This window comes from Salvelinus alpinus, chromosome 30 (assembly GCF_045679555.1).
Source record: "Salvelinus alpinus chromosome 30, SLU_Salpinus.1, whole genome shotgun sequence".
Lineage (NCBI taxonomy): Eukaryota > Metazoa > Chordata > Actinopteri > Salmoniformes > Salmonidae > Salvelinus > Salvelinus alpinus.
The window spans coordinates 26,807,809-26,829,674 of record NC_092115.1 but is presented as its reverse complement, the minus strand read 5'-3'; the positions used below and the strand labels follow the sequence as shown (position 1 = coordinate 26,829,674).

The window sequence follows — 21,866 nt, the reverse complement described above, 5'->3', positions numbered from 1 at the left end:
AGTGGTGTAGGTTGATTGATGGCGGTGCTCCTGCTTCCTATCCCTCAGAAGTGATGTAGCAAGCTAAGTTGACAACAGTGCCTGCCATGGACGTTTCCCAGTTGCTTTGAATGTTCAAAATCATTGTGTAATAAACACTTTTAAATAGCTTGGAAGATTCCAGAAAATGATGTCATGGCTTTAAAAGCTTCTGATAGGCTAATTGACATAATTTTAGTCAATTGGAGGTGTACCTGTGGATGTATTTCAAGGCATACCTTTAAACTCAGTGCCTCTTTGCTTGACATCATAGGAAAATTATAAGAAATCAGCCAAGACCTCAGAAAAAAATGGTAGACCTCCACAAGTCTGGTTCATCCTTGGAAGTAATTTCCAAATGCCTGAAGGTACCACATTCATCTGTACAAACAATAGTACGCAAGTATAAACATCATGGGACCACGCAGCCACCATACCGCTCAGGAAGGAGACGCGTTCAGTCTCATAGAGATGAACGTACTTTGGTACGAAAAGTGCAAATCAATCCCAGAACAACAGCAAAGGACCTTGTGAAGATACTGGAGGAAATAGGTACAAATGTATCTATATCCACAGTAAAACGAGTCCTATATCGACAAGGAAGAAGACATTGCTCCAAAACCGCAATAAAAAAGCCAGACTACAGTTTGCAACTGTACATGGGGACAAAGATCATACTTTTTGGAGAAATGTCCTCTGGTCTGATGAAACAAAAATAGAACTGTTTGGCCATAATGACCATCGTTATGTTTGGAGGAAAAAGGGGGAGGCTTGCAAGCCGAAGAACACCATCCCAACCGTGAAGCAAGGGGGTGGCAGCATCATATTGTGGGGGTGCTTTGCTGTAGGAGGGACTGGTGCACTTCCCAAAATAGATGGCATCATGAGGATGGAAAATTATGTGGAAATATTGAAGCAACATCTCAAGACATCAGTCAGGAAGTTAAAGCTTGGTTGCAAATGGGTCTTCCAAATGGACAATGACCCCAAGCATACTTCCAAAGTTGTGGCAAAATGGCTTAAGGACAACAAAGTCAAGGTATTGGAGTGGCCATCACAAAGCCCTGACCTCAATCCTATGGAAAATTTGTGGGCAGAACTGAAAAAGCGTGTGCGAGTATGGAGGCCTACAAACCTGACTCAGCTACACCAGCTCTGTCAGGAGGAATGGGCCAAAATTCACCTAACTTACTGTGGGAAGCTTGTGGTGTGGAAGGCTACCCAAAATGTTTGACCCAAGTTAAACAATTTAAAGGCAATGCTACCAAATACTAATTGAGTGTATGTAAACTTCTGACCCACTGGGAATGTGATGAAAGAAATAAAAGCTGAAATATATCACTCTATCTACTATTATTCAGACATTTCAAATTCTTAAAAGAAAGTGGTGATCCTAACTGACCTAAGAGAGGGAATGTTTACTAGGATTAAATGTCAGGAATTGTGTAAAACTGAGTTTAAATGTATTTGGCTAAGGTGTATGTAAACTTCCAACTTCAACTGTACATTCCATCCTTGCCTTGTTCAAATGTTTAAAGGATTATAGTGCAGTCTCAGGATACAAATTAAACTATGACAGAAGTGAGGTAATGCCGAATAATATGGATCATGCTACTAATAGAAATCTTTTTTGATTTCAAATAGTCACAGGAGAGTTTTAAGTACCTTGGTATCATGTAAGGAAATAATGTTATACTTTTGTGAAAGATAATCATTAGGACTCTAGAGATAACTAAGATAGATATCAATAGATGGATGCACTGTTTCTTTCATAGATAGGCAGTCAATACAAAAAATATATATATCCTCCCCAATTTATTTAACCTATTTCAGTGCATACCACTGAAGCTACCTGCAAATTTATTACAAAATGTAAATAAAGTAATATCTTATTTTCAATGGCATAAAAAAACTGCCTGTGTAAGCATTCAAACTCTTCAAGCTCCTTATCCCAAAGGAGGGCTTACACTTCCTAATTTTGAACTCTATTATCTAGCCACTCATTTCTGTCCTATACGGCCCCCGGTAGCTATCAATAGAACAGAAATACATTACATTTACTTTGAAAGGGATCCCCTTTGTGGGACACCAAAATAATAGCATTTACAAAGAATCTCATCATCAAAAATAGTTTTAACTCATAGCAGAGAGCTCATAAACTGCTTGGATTCAATAATATACTTTAAAGATCTATTCCGTTAATGAACAATCCACTTATTCCAAAGGCAATTGCTAATAGAACAATACATTTATGGAACTCTGAAGGAATTTCTATTGTTGGGGACGTATATAAGGAAAATACATTCATATCATTTAAACAACTCAAAGACGAGCATGAGCTTCCTCAAACTAGTTAAAACATTTTTCTTTAGATATGGCACTGGGTAAAAGAAATGACAAAATACAATTTCCCTAATACTCCTGAGGAATCACTGCTCAAAAATCGTATCCATAGTACTAGGTAACATACTCAATAATAATCTACCTACATATAATAACCTAACATACAAATGGGACAGAGACATAGGTTGTAATTATGACTCAGTTGACTGGGAAGACTTGATTGAAACCTCTCAGAGCTTCTTGATGACAACCAAACATAGACAGATGCAATTCAATATGTTGCACAAGACATATTTTACTGCATATAGACTGAATTTACTTGATAAGATAACTGACAAATATCCTAGATGTGAGATAAATACGGGAGATTATTGCCTATGCTATGGAGTTGTCCCTACCTATAGAATTTGTGGAAAAATATCAGTAACATTACATCAGAGATATTAGAGACAGAACTTCAAAATTACACCAGGATGTGGGTGTTAGGGAATATAACCTTGTTAAATACAATATCAGATAGCACAAACAAATATGTATTTCTTCGTGCTGCTACAGCAGGTAAAAAGTGCATCTGAACAAAATGGAAATCAGAACATGCGCCATCAACACGACAATGGTTGAAGGAGGTGATGTCATATTGTACCCGAGAGAAAATATCATGCTCTATCAGGAAAAGCTACTCTCAATTCAGGAAAATCTGGGATCCTTTAATGGATTTTCTTCCTAACATTCAAAACTTTTCTGATTGAGTGGAAGTTATCTGCTGATTGATGTCTCCACCTATTTTTTTTTTATTACTACAAAATGCCTTGCCTACTTGTTTAGGCTATATTTTATAATGAACCTTCTTTTGGTGTTTTATTTTATTTGAGTTATTTGAATTTGTTTAATTTGAATTACTTAGTCCTGTGGTTTGTTGGTTTTGTTTGCAAAGTAAAAAAGAAAATGTCCAATGGGGATTGTTATGTAAAAATGGAAGAGCCATATTGATTTTGTTTTGACTGATTTAGAATATAGAACAAGTGAGAAAGAGATGAGAAACTAGCATACTGCACAGAACAACATTTACATATAATTTAGCTACATGAACATCATAATAATTTATAATCCTTCTTTTGATACTGCTGTAAAAACTGAGTGGAAGTGGAGTGCTTAGATCTATTTAGAGATGTGCTATTTGTGCTTCTGTTGGGCCAACTGTCTTGAATGTGGAATTTCAGATTTGATGGGTTTAGCAGCAATCTTAGTGAACAACATCAGGAGAATAGTACACAATCATTCTTGCACACGCACACACGCACACGCACACACACACACACACACACACACACACACACACACACACACACACACACACACACACACACACACACACACACACACACACACACACACACACACACACACATTAGGAAAGAATTAAGGAACCCCAAAACTGGGAAATCTATGAAATTAAGAGGTTTATAAACAGGAAATAATGCCAGTCACTGATGGGTTTAAAAGAAAAAAGCCTACTAAAGAAAGTAAGGCCACTACTGGGCTTGCACTTACTTCTCTCTTCAAATCAAATGAAAGTGGAGGGGGGGTAGGTCCTCTCCAGTGAGGTAACTAGGTGGACGAGGGGGAGGTTTAGGGGTACATTTTAAGAATTGCATACCTGCAAGAACTGGCATGAGCGCTCCTGCTGACAAGCCTCAGATTTCACTAGTGCTTTATGATCTAAGTTAACCGAGGCCTTCTGGTAGACTTGGCGAGCCCTGCTCACCGTTAGACTGGACGACCACAGGCTCTTCTTCATGAGCTGGGCGTCCATGCTTATGGGGATATGGGAGGGGACACAGGTGTGTTTTACTACATCGTTATTACTGCGCGACGTTTTCAGAGCGTGTTCGCTGATGGTGTTGTAGGCCTCCATGAAGTACTGCGACTGGGACTTGTCCGGGTGGCGGCCCATGGTCATGACTCCGGTGGGGCTGTGGAACAGGCTGTGGCTGTGGCAGACGTCTCGGTCATCCAGGAGGTCGTCTGAGCTCCAGTACCCCGAGGTGGAGCTCCTTTGCTTTGGCTCTGCCGACTTGCAGCGCTCCCTGCTCTTGCTGCGTTTGCGGTGCTTCTGCGTGGGGGGCATCTCACTCTCGGGGCTATTCCTGCTGCCATTGATGCTGCCCTGCTTGGAGTGCGTGTGTGGCCCCTCCAGGGAGTGGGACTTGGCGAAGAGTTTCTGGACGGAGTGGACCAGGTGGCGGATGCGTCCGGGGCTGTCGCTGCGTTGCTCCAGAGCCGTCCTCTTGTACTGCAACGTGTGGTACCCATCCCGCGTGAACGACGGCTGCCTCTCAAACTGGTCCAGCAGGTTAACTGGCAGGCGGACGTTTACGCCCTTGTTGGGGACCATGTTACCCACACCAACACCCACACCATAGGGCACCACAGGACACTCATCCTTCCCCATCTGATCCTTCAGCTCGTAGTGTGAGCTGCTGTAGTGTCGTCTGGGGAAGGTCCCATAGGGCACCACACTACTGTCTGAGGGGAAGGCAGCGTGGTTCCTCTGCTGGATGTGGCTCTGGACCTGGCCGTAGTAGGGGTGGTCAGAGGGGTGGGACATGGGCATGTCCATTTGGTTGATCAAGTAGGGCTTGCGATCAGGGTGGTGACCATGGCCTAGGGCATCGTAGGAACCAGGGTCACAGGTGACCACATGGTGGTGACTGCGGCTGCTTGATAGACCCTTCATGGTGTCTGTTCAGTCCACAGCCTGGGAACCGCTGCAGATGATGTTCCTGATAGGAGCTGTGAAGACAGGAGGGGAGAAACAAAAACAAACTGTTAGAACAACTGGAAATCCAGACGGTAGACATTGTATGTACCTTTTGTTTATGCGCTTAGTGCTCTCAAAACAATGTACTCAGTAATAATTATTTCTCAAATCTACTCTAATAATTGTGAAGGTTAGGATTGCGTAGGGAGAGCTGAGATCCTAAATCAGTATTTTCAACACACACATAATGTTTTGTCAGTAAAGCATTCGTTTCTGAGAGGTTATTTAAACACTCACAAAACCAGAGGAGTATTGGGTTCCTAGCATAGAGAATGACAGACAAAGAGGACATGTCAAGGAGTAAAAGATTCACTTCAAGAATACTGTCACAGTTCAGCTTCGATTTCATAATTCTGCGACACTAGCTAGTTTTCCTGGGCCCATGGCTTAGACTAGCTAACTGGTACTTTGATGTGCTTGTCATTAGTGAATCTCCATGAATATCAATGGTGGAACAGCGGGAGCGGCATCCTATCCCCTGGTGATGTCTCATGGTAGATCATTACTCTACTCGAACCATATGGAGAAAGACCATTTTTATTTTAGGGTTGGATCGAAATTTACAGAATTGGCACCTGGAGGAAAATGGGGGAGGGCTTTTTCAATTGCAGTTAAGGGCAGGCTTTAGTCTTTTTGATCTTGTCCAGGGGAGGGTCATGTCATTTGTAATTGATAAAATGTATATATTTCTGTGTTTTAGAATCAGTTGCTTATTAGGCTATATATCAATGTGTGCCTGATGCCGCCCTTGATCTCTGATTCTCCACTGGGCGCACAATATCAAGTGTGCCTATAGGCTATAAGCTACGAAATGCATGCTCGGAGAAGCACAGAGCAAAGTTACATTTCTAAGATAGCTGCTGGGATGGTGTAAAAATAACTAGGCTGCATTACACACCACAATGAATATTACAACCCTGAGCCCCGGCCTGCTCTGCCCTTGCGGATAAAAACCTTTGTGTGCTGCCTAACCAGTGCTGCGCTGTGTAGGCCTACATTGGCAGTTCAGTAGGAGAGTCAAAGGCTTCTTCCCCCCCAAACATTTTTTTTATTAGGTCTATCTTGCGGGCAGACTAGCCTATAGCCTATGTTATTTTCAGTTTGAGAAAGAGAGTGCGAAGATGAGGAGGAGGACCGGAGATAAACATTGATACTATAGCTTGCTACTACTCTAATTTATTTGTATAAAAACAACATGTTTCTTGCCCATGATGTATTTATCAGAGTTATTGACCTCACAACAAGCCAGATTTGAGTAACTGACAATTTGGTGCTGAAAGTTGAAGCAGCAGCCTCGGCAGAATCAATCAGAAATGGACTGCTCATGGTGCTCAAAGTAGGCAAATTCCAGTATACATAATTGAATTAAACAGTCTTAATTGAAAATTAGACATTACTAACAACAAGAGGGCTTTGTTTTGGAGCCTATTTCTTCTTATTTAAAAAATAAGAGGTAGGCCTAAGAGGTAGGTTTGTCAGACGAAATTGGGCTATTGGCTGCAATATCCATAGATTTGTCTGCCAATTCCTCCACCCACCATGCACTCTTTAAATAACAACCCTTCACTGACACGGAAGTAGGCTAAGTTAAAACCAGGACTCGAATTGAGGGGGTATTTTATTCAAAAGTGATCTATAAGAGCGCTTTGGTCCACGATGCTTTATGCTACAAACAAGTTGTAAATACGTGACTCCGATGCATATGGTGAAATCATTGTTTTGTTTCTTTGACATTCAGAGGCTGAGCTACAACCTTCTATAGCCGAGGAGAAACATTGACTTTGCTTGGGAAGGAGCCTAATTCTGTCACTGTCAATTGATTAAGCTATTCACTTTCTGTACAATGGAATATGTTTTAACCCACATAGTTTAGGGAAACACTTGTGACCTTCTCTTGTTGGGTTACGCCACAGAAGAAGAGTAGCCAGCAGTTAAAGCTTTTTTGTGTGTCGGTAGGCCTACTCTGTCTTTTTTTTCACTTTTATTTAACCAGGTAGGCCAGTTGAGAACAAGTTCTCATTTACAACTGCGACCTGGCCAAGATAAAGCAAAGCAGTGCGACACAAACAACACAGGGTTACACATAAACAAACGTACAGTCAATAACACAATAGAAAATAAAGATTTTTATATTTATGTACAGTGTGTGCAAATGTAGAAGAGTAGGGAGGTAGGCAATAAATAGGCCCTAGAGGCAAAATAATTAAAATTTAGCATTAATACTGGAGTGATAGATGTGCAGATGATGTGCAAGTAGAGATACTGGGGTGCAAAAGAACAAGAGGGTAAGCTATTTACAGATTGGCTGTGTACAGGTACAGTGATCGTAAGCTGCTCTGACAGCTGATGCTTAAAGTTAGAGAGGGAGATATAAGACTCCAGCTTCAGAGATTTTTGCAATTCATTCCAGTCATTGGCAGCAGAGAACTGGAAGGAAAGGCGGCCAAAGTAAGTGTTGGCTTTGGAGATCAGTGCAGAGAGACCAGTGCAATATACCTGCTAGAGCGCGGGCTACGGGTAGGTGTTGCTATGGTGACCAGCGAGCTGAGATAAGGCGGGGCTTTACATAGCAAAGACTTATAGATGACCTGGAGCCAGTGGGTTTTGGCGGCGGATATGTAGTGAGGGCCTGCCCACGAGAGCACAGGTCGCAGCGGTGGGTAGTATATGGGACTTTGGTGACAAAACAGATGGCACTTTGATAGATTACATCCAGTTTGCTGAGTAGAGTGTCTGGGGTGGAAAAGTAGGCAAAACTTTTAAAGTACCATGCTCAGATTCTTAATGACATCTCAGATTGAGTTATTTAAAAATAGAGACAGTTTTGTTGCAAACAAGACACACACTGATTTGGTATTAGAGAAATATGATAATATCATATCTCTGTCATATCTCTGTCCATTCTTATACTGTAATTTCAGTAATTTGTGTGGTATAAAAAATATTCTGCTTATATGTAAAATTACGTAGAATTGTAGGACATGTTTATAAAAGGCTATTGTTTCTCGGACCTGCAAATACGATGACAGATTCATGCAATGCACTTACTATAAATTTGATCTTTCCAGCCCTACTCTTGTCCACGGTTGTCAGTGAACCCACAACCTTCTGGCCCACAGCCCTCTGCGCTATAGAAATCCTGTGTTGCCATGTGATGCTTACAGGACAATAACAGTTTTTAATATGGCATATCTAAGCCTCTGGTCTATCAATGAAGTGAGGGTAAATGGTAGGCATGTTCACTGCTATCCACTTTGTTTTAATTATTATTTTGGGTATAGGGGGGTGTCACTTTTATTTTTAAGCCTCCTAGGAGTGTTTAGGTAAAATATATTTTGCTGAGGGGAGGGACATCCATTTTTATTTCAGAGAGGTCTGACTTTTGACAGGTAAACCTTTTTATAAATAATGTTCACTCCCTTATTACTTTTCATTCACAGACCCTCTGGAGTGAATTTTTGAAAAAACATGTATCATTGCATTATGCAATCTCCTGACATAAGGAAGGATGGAAATTAAGATAGTTTATTTTTATTTTGAGTGCTTCTGATCGCAAGCTGGGAATAAATGTAATTGTAATATGAACCACAACCCAGTCTAATCACAGTCAAAAGAGAAAAGCCTCCTCCTCTCCACCAACCAACACTGACAACAACAACATCTTCACTGATTCTTCTTCTGGTTGCACTGTACAACAGAACAGATCATGCTAGGCGCATCATAGTAATTGCAGCAGGCAGAGAGCCCCTCATTCAGCTGTGTTGACTGTGTGAAGTTCGTCAGGACAGGAAGCAGAACCCGCCGGGTGGCGCAGCAGGAAAGAAGGGGGCTCAACGGGTGGCAGAGAGAAAGCAGCCAGCCCTGTTATTATTGGACTATTACTGGCCCCTGTGATCCTCTAATGGCACTGGGGGTTGAACCCCAGGATCGTGGCATCACTCACCGTGGAGGGATGGATGTAGTCTAGAAGGCTGTCTCTGCTAGTTGACTGGCTTTAGCTGCCTGGTTTTCAACAAAGTATAAATGCTAACACCTTTAGAGCATTTAGATTTTTATATAACCTATATTTAACTAGGCAAGTCAGTTAAGAACAAATTCTTATTTACAGTGACGACGCTGGGCCAATTGTGCGCCGCCCTATGGGACTCCCAATCACGGCTGGATGTGATACAGCCTGGATTCGAACCAGGGACTGTAGTGCCTCTTGCACTGAGATGCAGTGCCTTAGACCGCTGCGCTACTCGGGAGCCTCGAGTGTGTAGCAACGGTAACTTTGGAAGCAAACAATGACAGCCCACACAGTAATGATTTATATGTTTATGATATAGCCATCATGTCTAGAAATAACACAAATTACACTTGGAGTGGAACTGGCAAGATTGGGAGGCGATCTTCTTGAAAATCATGCTTGATTGTTATATTTGCCTATTGAACATGACAATCTGAATTTTTTTTGGAAAAGAGTTTTAAAACCTTTTTTATTTACAGTAAGTATATCTGCTCTGCTGTTGTCTAGGGATATTTGTTTAAATCTGAGGTGTTACAGTGGCTGTTTCCCAAACTGCACCCTATTCCCTATATAGTGCAATACTTTTGACCAGAGCCCTATGGGCCATTTGGGACGGAGACAGTGTGTGAGGGGAGTCTGGAAGTTGGTCTCCTCTACACCTTCAGAGAGAGAACATCTGAAGTACAGTATGCAGCCTCTCTCACCCCACAGAGGACCATCTTTCTGTGCTGCTGGCTTCCCTGACCTACTTGGCCTTCATTAGGCAGCAGGCTGCTTAACATAAGATGACAGCTCCACTAGTACTGTCCAGGCCAACTATAACAAGGTGCACTAGCTTTCCTTCACTGCTGAATCCTAAAGCATGGGGAACTTTGAAGAATAACTTGCAGTTGGTTGCTCAGTTTGTTGCCCAACAAACAATGTAACCAGAGAGCCAGCTACTTGTCAACTCTTTTCCAGATACATTACCCAAGTGGTGCATTTGGTTGTATAAAGCATTTCGCTACACTCACATTAACATCTGCTAACCATGTGTATGTGACAAAATAAAATATGATTTGATTTAATACTGCTTCATCACAGTTTTGATTGAGGCAATATTACAGTAAAGGAGGCTTAATCAGATCTGTATTAAATCAAGTTTCCAAGTGAAAAATAAATAACTAATTATTTTCAACTTAACCTTATACTGGATACTTCACATTGTATGTTCAGATGGTCTTAATACTAAGGGTCTGTTCAAAGTTGTGGAAAGAGCAGTTTGAATGTCCCAACCTCCAATCACAGTCATTACCAGCAGGAAAAGGCCAACTACAGTTACAGTACATGTATATGTTAAATTACAACAGTGTTGCATGAAAACTATCCATCTGTCTGTTTCATAACTATTAATGAGAGTGGTTATGGTTAGTGAGTAATTGGTCTCTGAGGGAGAAGGGTCATTACACAGAGCCAAGGAGAGCAGATGGAGAGAAAGACAGCAAGCGAGAGAGAGAGAGAGGAGGAGAGACAGCAAGCAAGAGAGAGAGAGACCGAGAGAGAGGAGGAGAGACAGCAAGCAAGAGAGAGAGACCAAGAGAGAGGAGAGACAGCAAGCAAGAGAGAGAGACCGAGAGAGAGGAGGAGACAGCAAGTGAGAGAGAGAGACCGAGAGAGAGGAGGAGACAGCAAGCAAGAGAGCGAGAGACCGAGAGAGAGGAGGAGAGACAGCAGGCGAGAGAGAGGATGAGAGACAGCAAGCGAGAGAGAGAGACGAGAAAGACAGCAAGCGAGAGAGAGAGACGAGAAAGACAGCAAGCAAGAGAGAGAGACCGAGAGAGATGGAGGAGAGACAGCAAACGAGAGAGAGAGACCGAGAGAGAGGAGGAGACAGCAAGCGAGAGAGAGAGAGACCGAGAGAGAGGAGGAGAGACAGCAAGCGAGAGAGAGGATGAGAGACAGCAAGCGAGAGAGAGAGACCGAGAGAGAGGAGAGACAGCAAGCGAGAGAGAGAGACGAGAGAGACAGCAAGCAAGAGAGAGACCGAGAGAGATGGAGGAATGACAGCAAACGAGAGAGAGAGACCGAGAGAGAGGAGGAGACAGCAAGCGAGAGAGAGAGAGACCGAGAGAGAGGAGGAGAGACAGCAAGCGAGAGAGAGAGACCGAGAGAGAGGAGGAGAGACAGCAAGTGAGAGAGAGAGACCGAGAGAGATGGAGGAGAGACAGCAAGCGAGAGAGAGAGAGACCGAGAGAGAGGAGGAGAGACAGCAAGTGAGAGAGAGAGACCGAGAGAGATGGAGGAGAGACAGCAAGCGAGAGAGAGAGAGACCGAGAGAGAGGAGGAGAGACAGCAAGCGAGAGAGAGAGAGACCGAGAGAGGAGGAGAGACAGCAAGCGAGAGAGAGAGAGACCGAGAGAGGAGGAGAGACAGCAAGCGAGAGAGAGAGAGACCGAGAGAGAGGAGGAGAGACAGCAAGCGAGAGAGAGAGACCGAGAGAGAGGAGGAGAGACAGCAAGCGAGAGAGAGAGACAGCAAGCGAGAGAGAGACCGAGAGAGAGGAGGAGAGACAGCAAGCGAGAGAGAGACCGAGAGAGAGGAGGAGAGACAGCAAGCGAGAGAGAGAGACCGAGAGAGAGGAGGAGAGACAGCAAGCGAGAGAGAGAGACCGAGAGAGAGGAGGAGAGACAGCAAGCGAGAGAGAGAGAGACCGAGAGAGAGGAGGAGAGACAGCAAGCGAGAGAGAGAGAGACCGAGAGAGAGGAGGAGAGACAGCAAGCGAGAGAGAGAGAGACCGAGAGAGAGGAGGAGAGACAGCAAGCGAGAGAGAGAGAGACCGAGAGAGAGGAGGAGAGACAGCAAGCGAGAGAGAGAGAGACCGAGAGAGAGGAGGAGAGACAGCAAGCGAGAGAGAGAGAGACCGAGAGAGAGGAGGAGAGACAGCAAGCGAGAGAGAGAGAGACCGAGAGAGGAGGAGAGACAGCAAGCGAGAGAGAGAGAGACCGAGAGAGGAGGAGAGACAGCAAGCGAGAGAGAGAGAGACCGAGAGAGGAGGAGAGACAGCAAGCGAGAGAGAGAGAGAGACCGAGAGAGAGGAGGAGAGACAGCAAGCGAGAGAGAGAGACCGAGAGAGAGGAGGAGAGACAGCAAGCGAGAGAGAGAGACAGCAAGCGAGAGAGAGACCGAGAGAGAGGAGGAGAGACAGCAAGCGAGAGAGAGAGACCGAGAGAGAGGAGGAGAGACAGCAAGCAAGAGAGAGAGACCGAGAGAGATGGAGGAATGACAGCAAACGAGAGAGAGAGACCGAGAGAGAGGAGGAGACAGCAAGCGAGAGAGAGAGAGACCGAGAGAGAGGAGGAGAGACAGCAAGCGAGAGAGAGAGAGACCGAGAGAGAGGAGGAGAGACAGCAAGTGAGAGAGAGAGACCGAGAGAGATGGAGGAGAGACAGCAAACGAGAGAGAGAGACCGAGAGAGAGGAGGAGAGACAGCAAGCGAGAGAGAGAGAGACCGAGAGAGAGGAGGAGAGACAGCAAGCGAGAGAGAGAGAGACCGAGAGAGGAGGAGAGACAGCAAGCGAGAGAGAGAGAGACCGAGAGAGGAGGAGAGACAGCAAGCGAGAGAGAGAGAGACCGAGAGAGGAGAGACAGCAAGCGAGAGAGAGAGAGACCGAGAGAGAGGAGGAGACAGCAAGCGAGAGAGAGAGACCGAGAGAGAGGAGGAGAGACAGCAAGCGAGAGAGAGAGACAGCAAGCGAGAGAGAGACCGAGAGAGAGGAGGAGAGACAGCAAGCGAGAGAGAGAGACCGAGAGAGAGGAGGAGAGACAGCAAGCGAGAGAGAGAGACCGAGAGAGAGGAGGAGAGACAGCAAGCGAGAGAGAGAGACCGAGAGAGAGGAGGAGACAGCAAGCGAGAGAGAGAGAGACCGAGAGAGAGGAGGAGAGACAGCAAGCAAGAGAGAGAGACCGAGAGAGAGGAGGAGAGACAGCAAGTGAGAGAGAGACCGAGAGAGATGGAGGAGAGACAGCAAACGAGAGAGAGAGACCGAGAGAGAGGAGGAGAGACAGCAAGCGAGAGAGAGAGAGACCGAGAGAGAGGAGGAGATACAGCAAGCGAGAGAGAGAGAGACCGAGAGAGGAGGAGAGACAGCAAGCGAGAGAGAGAGAGACCGAGAGAGGAGGAGAGACAGCAAGCGAGAGAGAGAGAGAGACCGAGAGAGGAGGAGAGACAGCAAGCGAGAGAGAGAGAGAGACCGAGAGAGAGGAGGAGAGACAGCAAGCGAGAGAGAGAGACCGAGAGAGAGGAGGAGAGACAGCAAGCGAGAGAGAGAGACAGCAAGCGAGAGAGAGACCGAGAGAGAGGAGGAGAGACAGCAAGCGAGAGAGAGAGACCGAGAGAGAGAGGAGGAGAGACAGCAAGCGAGAGAGAGAGACCGAGAGAGAGGAGGAGAGACAGCAAGCGAGAGAGAGAGACCGAGAGAGAGGAGGAGAGACAGCAAGCGAGAGAGAGAGACCGAGAGAGAGGAGGAGAGACAGCAAGCGAGAGAGAGAGAAAGAGGGTGAGAGAGAAGAGAGAGGGGGGATTAAAAGAAAAAGAGGAAGAGAGCACAGAAAGACAAGGTAGTTAGCTATCCCATTTCCAAACATACCATCAAGCATTTGAAACTCCACTGGGAAGCAATTTTCCTAACAAACAGGAGAGAATAGAGAATTGTAATTCAAGGCAGGGATCTGACAGACACACAGAGAGAAGTGCTTGCCTGACAGTATTAGAGTGCTGTCGACAGATAGACCAAGTTGTCTACATTTCAAATGGGACTCAGTTCTCGCCTTTGATCAGTTGTCCTCTACTGCTTTTGTGATGTTTCTTTGGAGCCAGCAACATACGCACATTTGACTACCTGAACAACTGAGAAAAATAACCATACAGTGACAGCATTATCAAAAGCATTCACGGAATCCTGACATCACACTACTGTTTCAGATATTGTCTTTGCATTCCATTGCCCGGGTTCATATTCTGAACATACCAAATATTTCAACACTAGGTTTGCATCCCAAATGGAACCCTATACCCTAGTGCACTGCAGTGCACTGTATATGGAATAGGATGCCATGCCCTCATCTAAATTAGCGCACAATATATAGGGAATAGGGTGCCATTTGGGACAGAGATTAGGTTTTGAAGTCTTCCTAATTACAGATAAATTATCAACTTCTGTTACAATCAAGAGTAACCAATCAATCAATGACATAGTCTCTTACTATTTCCTGTGGATTACCGCTCTGTAAAGGGAATCCAACAACAACAACCAACTCTTCCAGGGTTATGATATAAATGAATCATGATATTTCAGGTCTCCTCCACAATAGTAGTGACAGGCAACTGAACGTTCAATATCTTGCTATTATCCCTTCTGAAGTGCAGAGATCCATCATGTGATGTCTCCTGACAATCCCCAGCTAACCCATTAGAGTTCTACCCAGCTCTACCTGTCTGTAATGAGAGGGCCACTTCCCCATCCATCTCCCTGTCACAACAGACGCTGCCTGGGCCTGGGTGACACACAGAGGTGAAAACGTGACATCTATATGGCCTTCAAAAGTCTCCAATTCACAGTGCTGTCATGTATGTTGTGAGTGAATTTCCGTCTGGACTTAGCTTTGACTATCATTCACAGTTTTGGTTAGGTACAGTAAGTGAATGTAAAGACCAGGCATTTGACCGGTCTTACTCATGCAGTTTGAGATATAGAGAAATGTGGAACAAATAAGAACACCCCACTGTAATACCAACATCATTGAATACAATTTTACACCACCACCGCAGCAGCATATTGTTGCTCTAAGGCTTTTCTGAAATGATGCATGATTTGGTTCATTTGATTTAAAAGGACCCAAGCTGCCTATATCAGGCAGACAGGAAGAATAGAGACACAAATAGGATACCCATGGCCATTAGATTTGTGCATTGTAGTGCTTTGGGGACGACAAAAACAACTCACTTGAAATGTTCAAACTAGCATGTACAGGATATTAATTCTCAAAAACTCACTAAGGAAACTTATCTAAATGTTGGACAAACTGCATTCCCTAATGGAGAAGTGGAGACAAAAAAACACATCAGATTGACAGCTAAAACCTCTCGACGATCGTTTTCAAAGCGCATGTGCCAAGCGCTTTGCTGTCTGTTTATTTTAGAAAACCGGCAAACAAAAGCCCTTGAGTCACAGAAATGCATGCCAACAGTACTGAGAGACAACATAGACTCTACATATCTCACTATATGGCCATCTCTTTATGGTTTGTGTGTTGCTTGGTAGGACATAATTATTATAATAAATGTGCAATCATTGGATGCTCTCCTGTATTGGAACACTCATTGGTTTAACCATTAGATGCATCACCTATGGAACTAACACATTTCCATAACAGGTACCTCACATTAGATTATTTTATATCAATTATAAAAGGGACAAACTGACCAACATGTTACAGTACAAATCTTCATCAATAAATGAGGTCAATTTGACACATTTTAAAGTCATTTGTCACTGTGCACCTCCGTGGCCCATGTTATGCATCTACAGAAGGCGTAAAGAATAAGCAATTCATGGCCAAGGCAACGATTACAATATGTCAATATCAAACAGGAGTCCAGCAAAGTTATTGAATGAAGCAGGAGACTTGCATCATTTAAAAGTAACTGTCCAGTAAACATTATTTTCTCTCATAACCAAATAATGTTGTTGACTCATCCTATACTCATATGGTCAAAGCATAAATTACAGGAAAAACCCAGTCTCAAACAGACCATTTAAAAAAATGCTTTCCATTTCCTCAAAGAGAATGATATCATCCTCCTGAGGATGATGAGCTGGCCAATCAGCGGTCTACTCACATTAATGTTTTAATGACTGGTGTATTTCACTCATATTGTAATTAATTATAGGTCATATTTCATAGAAATCTGTAAACACTGCACAGTTACTTTAAACAATGGATATATTTTTCTCTCTCTCTGTAACACTAACAATTTAGGTGTTAGATGTTTAATGTGATTATTTGTATTTATTATGTATCCCCCAGCTACTCTTCCTGGGGTCCAGCAAAATTAAGGCAGTTATATACAATAATTTAAAAAAACATTACACAACAGATTTGTGTGCCTGTGTGTGTCTCTTCACAGTCCCTGCTTTTCCATAAGGTCTATTTGTATCTGTTTTTAAAAAATCTGATTTTACTGCTTGCATGAGTTACTTGATCTGGAATAGAGTTCCATGTAGTCATGGCTCTATGTAGCACTGTGCACCTCCCATAGTCTGTTTTGGACTTGGGGACTGTGAAGAGACCTCTGGTGGCATGTCTTGTGGGGTATGCATGGGTGTCTAAGCTGTGTGCTAGTCGTTTAAAAACAGACAGCTCAGTGCATTCAACATGTCAATACTTCTCACAAATACAAGTAGTAATGAAGTCAAGCTCTCGTCTATATTGAGCCATGAGAGACTGACATGCATATTATTAATGTTAGCTCTCTTTGTACACTTAAGGGCCAGCCATGCTATCCTGTGCTGGACCAATTGTAATTTTCCTGAGTCCCTTTTTGTGGCACCTGACCACAGGACTGGACCTTAGTAGTCCAGGTGTAACAACTAGGGCCTGTAGGACCTGCCTTGTTGATAGCCTTGTTAAGATTCCCACTAGTTTATTATTAGCTACTGTTGCAACAATATGTTTTGACCATGACAGTTTACAATCCACGGTTACTCCAAGCAATTTAGTCTCTTCACTTCTACATTATTCATTACAAGATATTGGGTTTAGTGAATGATTTGTTTCAAAAACAATGCTTTTAGTTTAAAAAATATATATATTTAGGACTAACTTATTTCTTGCCACCCATTCTGAAACTGACTGCACCTCTTTCTTAAGTGTTGCAGTGATTTCACTTGCTGTGGTAGCTAAACGTGATTAGTGTTGCGTCATTAGCATACAGTGGCTTGTCAAAGTATTCACCCCCCTTGGCATTTTTCCTATTTTGTTGCCTTACAAACCCACCAAAATAAATTTTAATTCCAGGTTGTATCATTGGATTTACAAAACATGCCTACCACTTTGAAGATACAAAATATTTGTTATTGTGAAACAAACAAAAATTTGAACGTGCATAACTAATACAACCCCCCCCCACGCCACACACACACCTTTTGCAGCAATTACAGCTGCAAGTCTCTTGGAGGATGGTCTCTATAAGCTTGGCACATCTAGCCACTGGGATTTTTGCCAATTCTTCAGGGCAAAACTGCTCCAGCTCCTTCAAGTTGGATGGGTTCCGCTGGTGTACAGAAATCTTTAAGTCATACCACAGATTCTCAATTGGATTGAGGTCTGGGCTTTGACTATTCCATTCCAAGACATTTAAATATTTCCCCTTAAACCACTCGAGTGTTGCTTTAGCAGTACGCTTAGGGTCATTGTCCTGCTGGAAGGTGAACCTCCGTCCCAGTCTCAAATCTCTGGAAGATTTCTCTCAAGAATTTCCCTGTATTTAGTGCCATCCATCATTCTGACCAGTTTCCCAGTCCCTGTCGATGAAAAACATCCCCACAGCATGATGCTGCCACCATGCTTCACTGTGGGGATGGTGTTCTCGGGGTGATGGGAGATGTTGGGTTTGCGCCAGACATAGCGTTTTCCTTGATGGCCAAAAAGCTACATTTTTGTCTCATCTGACCAGAATATAGAATTCCATATGTTTGGGGAGTCTCCCACATGCTTTGGGGAGTCTCCCACATGTTTGCAAATGTTTTCCTTTATGCAATGGCTGTTTTTTGGCTACTCTTCCGTAAAGCCCAGCTCTGTGGAGTGTACGGCTTAGTGGTCCTATGGACAGATACTCCAACCTCCGCTGTGGAGCTTTGCAGCTCCTGCAGGGTTATCTTTGGTCTCTTTGTTGCCTCTCTGATTAATGCCCTCCTTGCCTGGTCCATGAGTTTTGGTGGGCAGCCCTCTCTTGGCAGGTTTGTTGTGGTGCCATATTCTTTCCATGTTTTAATAATGGATTTAACGGTGCTCCGTGGGATGCTCAAAGTTTCTGATATTTTTTTATAACCCAACCCTTATCTTTACTTCTCCACAACTTTGTTCCTGACCTGTTTGGAGAGCTCCTTGGTCTTCATGGTGCCGCTTGCTTAGTGGTGTTGCAGACTCTGGGGCCTTTCATAACAGGTGTATATATATATACTGAGATCATGAGACAGATCACGTGACACTTAAATAAAGTCCAGCTGTGTGCAATCTAACTAATTCAGTGACTTCTGAAGGTAATTTCTTGCACCAGATCTTATTTAGGGGCTTCATAGCAAAGGGGGTGAATATACAGTGGGGCAAAAAAGTATTTAGTCAGCCACCAATTGTGCAAGTTCTCCCACTTAAAAAGATGAGAGGCCTGTAATTTTCATCATAGGTACACTTCAACTATGACAGACAAAATGAGAAAAATAAATCCAGAAAATCACATTGTAGACTTTTTAATGAATTTATTTGCAAAGTATGGTGGAAAATAAGTATTTGGTCAATAACAAAAGTTTCTCAATACTTTGTTTTATACCCTTTGTTGGCAATGACAGAGGTCAAACGTTTTCTGTAAGTCTTCACAAGGTTTTCACACACTGTTGTTGGTATTTTGGCCCATTCCTCCATGCAGATCTCCTCTAGAGCAGTGATGTTTTGGGGCTGTTGCCCCCCCCCAATTTTTTTTTCTCATTTTGTCTGTCATAGTTGAAGTGTACCTATGATGAAAATTACAGGCCTCTCTCATATTTTTAAGTGGGAGAACTTGCACAATTGGTGGCTGACTAAATACTTTTTTGCCCCACTGTATGTGCACGCACCACTTTTCCATTTTGAATTGTTTAGAATTTTTTGAAACAAGTTATTTTTTTAAATTTCACTTCACCAATTTGGACTATTTTGTTTATGTCCATTACATGAAATCCAAATAAAAATCAATTTAAATGACAGGTTATAATGCAACAAAATAGGAAAAATGCCAAGGGGAATAAATACTTTTGCAAGGCACTGTACATAGACACATAGGCTTTACACAGAGCCAGTGCCAGGTCATTAGTAAAGATTGACAAAAGGAAGGGGCCTAGAAAGCTGCCCTGGGGAATGTCTGACTTTACCTGGATTATGTTGGAAAGGTTTCCACTAATTAACAACCTCTGTGTTCTGTTAGACGGGTAGCTCTCAATCCACAATATAGCAGGGGATATAAAGCCATAACACATACGTTTTTCCAGCAGCAGATTATGATCAATGTGAAAAGCTGCACTGAAGTCTAACAAAACAGCTCCCAATCTTTTTATGATTAATTTCTCTCAGCCAATCATCAGTCAATCAAATTTCAATCAATCAAATGTATTTATAAAGCCTTACATCAGCTGATATCTCAAAGTGCTGTACAGAAACCCAGCCTAAAACCCCAAACAGCAAGCAATGCAGGTCTAGAAGCACGGTGGGCAGGAAAAACTCCCTTGTCATTTGTGTAAGTGCCGTACATGTTGAATGCCCGTCCCTATAAGCATTGCTGAACATCTGTTGTTAATTTGTTTACTGTGAAATATCATTGTATCTGGTCAATCACACAATTATAAAAACAGCTATTATGTGATTTACTGGTCATTTACTGATAATCAATTTTCTAGCTGAAAGAATAAGAACCAGAATGTTACATGGACCTGAATGTTGATGGTTGTCTCATCTAATTGGATACTTCTTCAGTAAGGGTAATATTGCGAAAATATATTAACAGTCTCAAATTCCCAAGTCTGAATGAGTTAATATGTGGTGCACATAAAAACCAGAAGCCTCTATAGCCCCTAACAACTGTAGCTAAATGCATCCTTGACAAATGGATTTCACCATGTGGCGCAAGCGCAGGATGGGAGGGAGTGACCGTGTGACGTTAATGGATCTAAACAAGGCTGTGAAAGGCTCTATCAAACGTACAAAAATGATAACACACTACTGTACAATTTACTGTTGATACAGGTCTATTTCAAGTGGATGTTGTTTACAGTAAAGGACACATTACTGCAACATGTTTTCACATTTCCATGGCCTTCAGTTTGGGGTGTTAATATGGGTTGTCAAAGTGAGGCATGCGTGTGTGTTTATTTATATATATATATAATGTGTGTGTGTGTGTGTGTGTGTGTGTGTGTGTGTGTGTGTGTGTGTGTGTGTGTGTAAGCAAATATGCATACTGCTTCAGAAATATCGCTGAAGGAAAGGAAGGACAGGACATGTCACCATGGAAACAAAATTAAACGTTGTTGCAAAATTCGTGCAAACATATCTGATACATTCAATAACAGCTTGAACAATGACAAAATCTAATATATAGCCACCAACAGTGGCATTGACTCTTTGGGTGATGTCAATAAAGACACTGGTTGATTTCAATAAAGGCACGGAGGAAGCCAGTCCTGGCATACTCAGCCACTGAGAACAGATAGTGCTCTTCTACAGGCTCAATATGCAAGATGGATACTACATACTTAGATAGTAGATACTTGAATGTAAAACCAACAGAGTTTAAAATCACAAACTTAGTGGGAATCTGAGGCTTCTGCGTATGGGAGCAGTGTGTTTTTTTCTTTATTGACTATTGTCTTTGAAGTTGATATGTTAATTCCAACACGTTTTACTGAACTATGTTTCCTAGAGGAAAGCTGCTGGGTGAGTGGAAAGTAAAGCCATGGGGGGGAAGAGGAGTTTTCTGGAATACCAAATAGGCCATTCTAAAATGCCCAAATCTCACAGCACTGTGAACACAGTTGTATAAATTAAATATTTATGAAATATGACGTGATGAGACTCATTATTTGTCAAACCTTTTTTTAAATTACTGTGACTATCATTGGGATCATATCCACCACCAATACCATGACGTTGGAATTTGGAGTAAAGAAACAGCGATAGAGCATTCAAGGATAATTTATAAGAAGCTAACAGTTTTCACTGCGTTGTGTTCCCATGACTGGCTTGTCTGTGAGAATCACTATCAAGCAGGCGGGCTGGCTGTGCAAAAGCCACCCCTGAAGCAGCAAGACAGGCCAGCCACATCTCTAAACTAATCTTAGCATGTATAGTACAGTAGATCTACTATAGAAAACTATCCAATCCACAGGAGTAAGACAGAGGAACAAGAAAATGAGCTATGGGGCTCTCAGTGGCCTAAATTCTCCATTCAGCGTTGGGCTGTTTCTTATAAGACATTGAATAACATTGTGCAACACTAACGGTGGTTTGAGGCTGACTCTCCAAGACATTAAATAACATGGTTCACGGCTGCCCTGACTGACACTCCAAGGAGTGCACTCGAAGAACTCAAATCTGGTGAGGGATAGAAAATTCTCCTCAACTCTGATTGAAAACCCTATATAATTTTGCTCCCTAAAGTAAGGGACTATTGTCTGACCAAGCCAAATCCTCAGATTTATCACAAAATGTCAGTTCATAAATGGTTTAGATGCTAACAGATCAGTAGGCCTATGGCAAATAATCATGGATGGCCACATAGGTGCCAGAGACAGACTATTTATATTCAAAACAGTATTTGATATTCTTTTTAATAGTATCTTTAACTATTAGAAAGATTTAACATCACTTTGCCAAGGGAAACCCTCAAGC

At 42.8% G+C, this 21,866-nt stretch overlaps 1 protein-coding gene across 5 annotated transcripts in view; it reads right to left on the bottom strand.

Annotated features, from left to right (window-relative positions):
• Positions 1 to 21,866, bottom strand: part of LOC139559640 (disks large-associated protein 1-like) — a 128,231-nt gene that overhangs the window by 30,425 nt on the left and 75,940 nt on the right. For 4 of the 5 annotated variants that reach the window (XM_071375807.1, XM_071375806.1, XM_071375809.1 and 1 more), the window contains exon 3: positions 4,019 to 5,154. In XM_071375807.1, the coding sequence (XP_071231908.1) occupies positions 4,019 to 5,098 (1,080 nt within the window). In that variant the 5' untranslated portion in view covers positions 5,099 to 5,154. The remainder of the gene's footprint in view (positions 1 to 4,018; positions 5,155 to 21,866) is intronic. The other variant, XM_071375808.1, reaches the window with a different exon arrangement.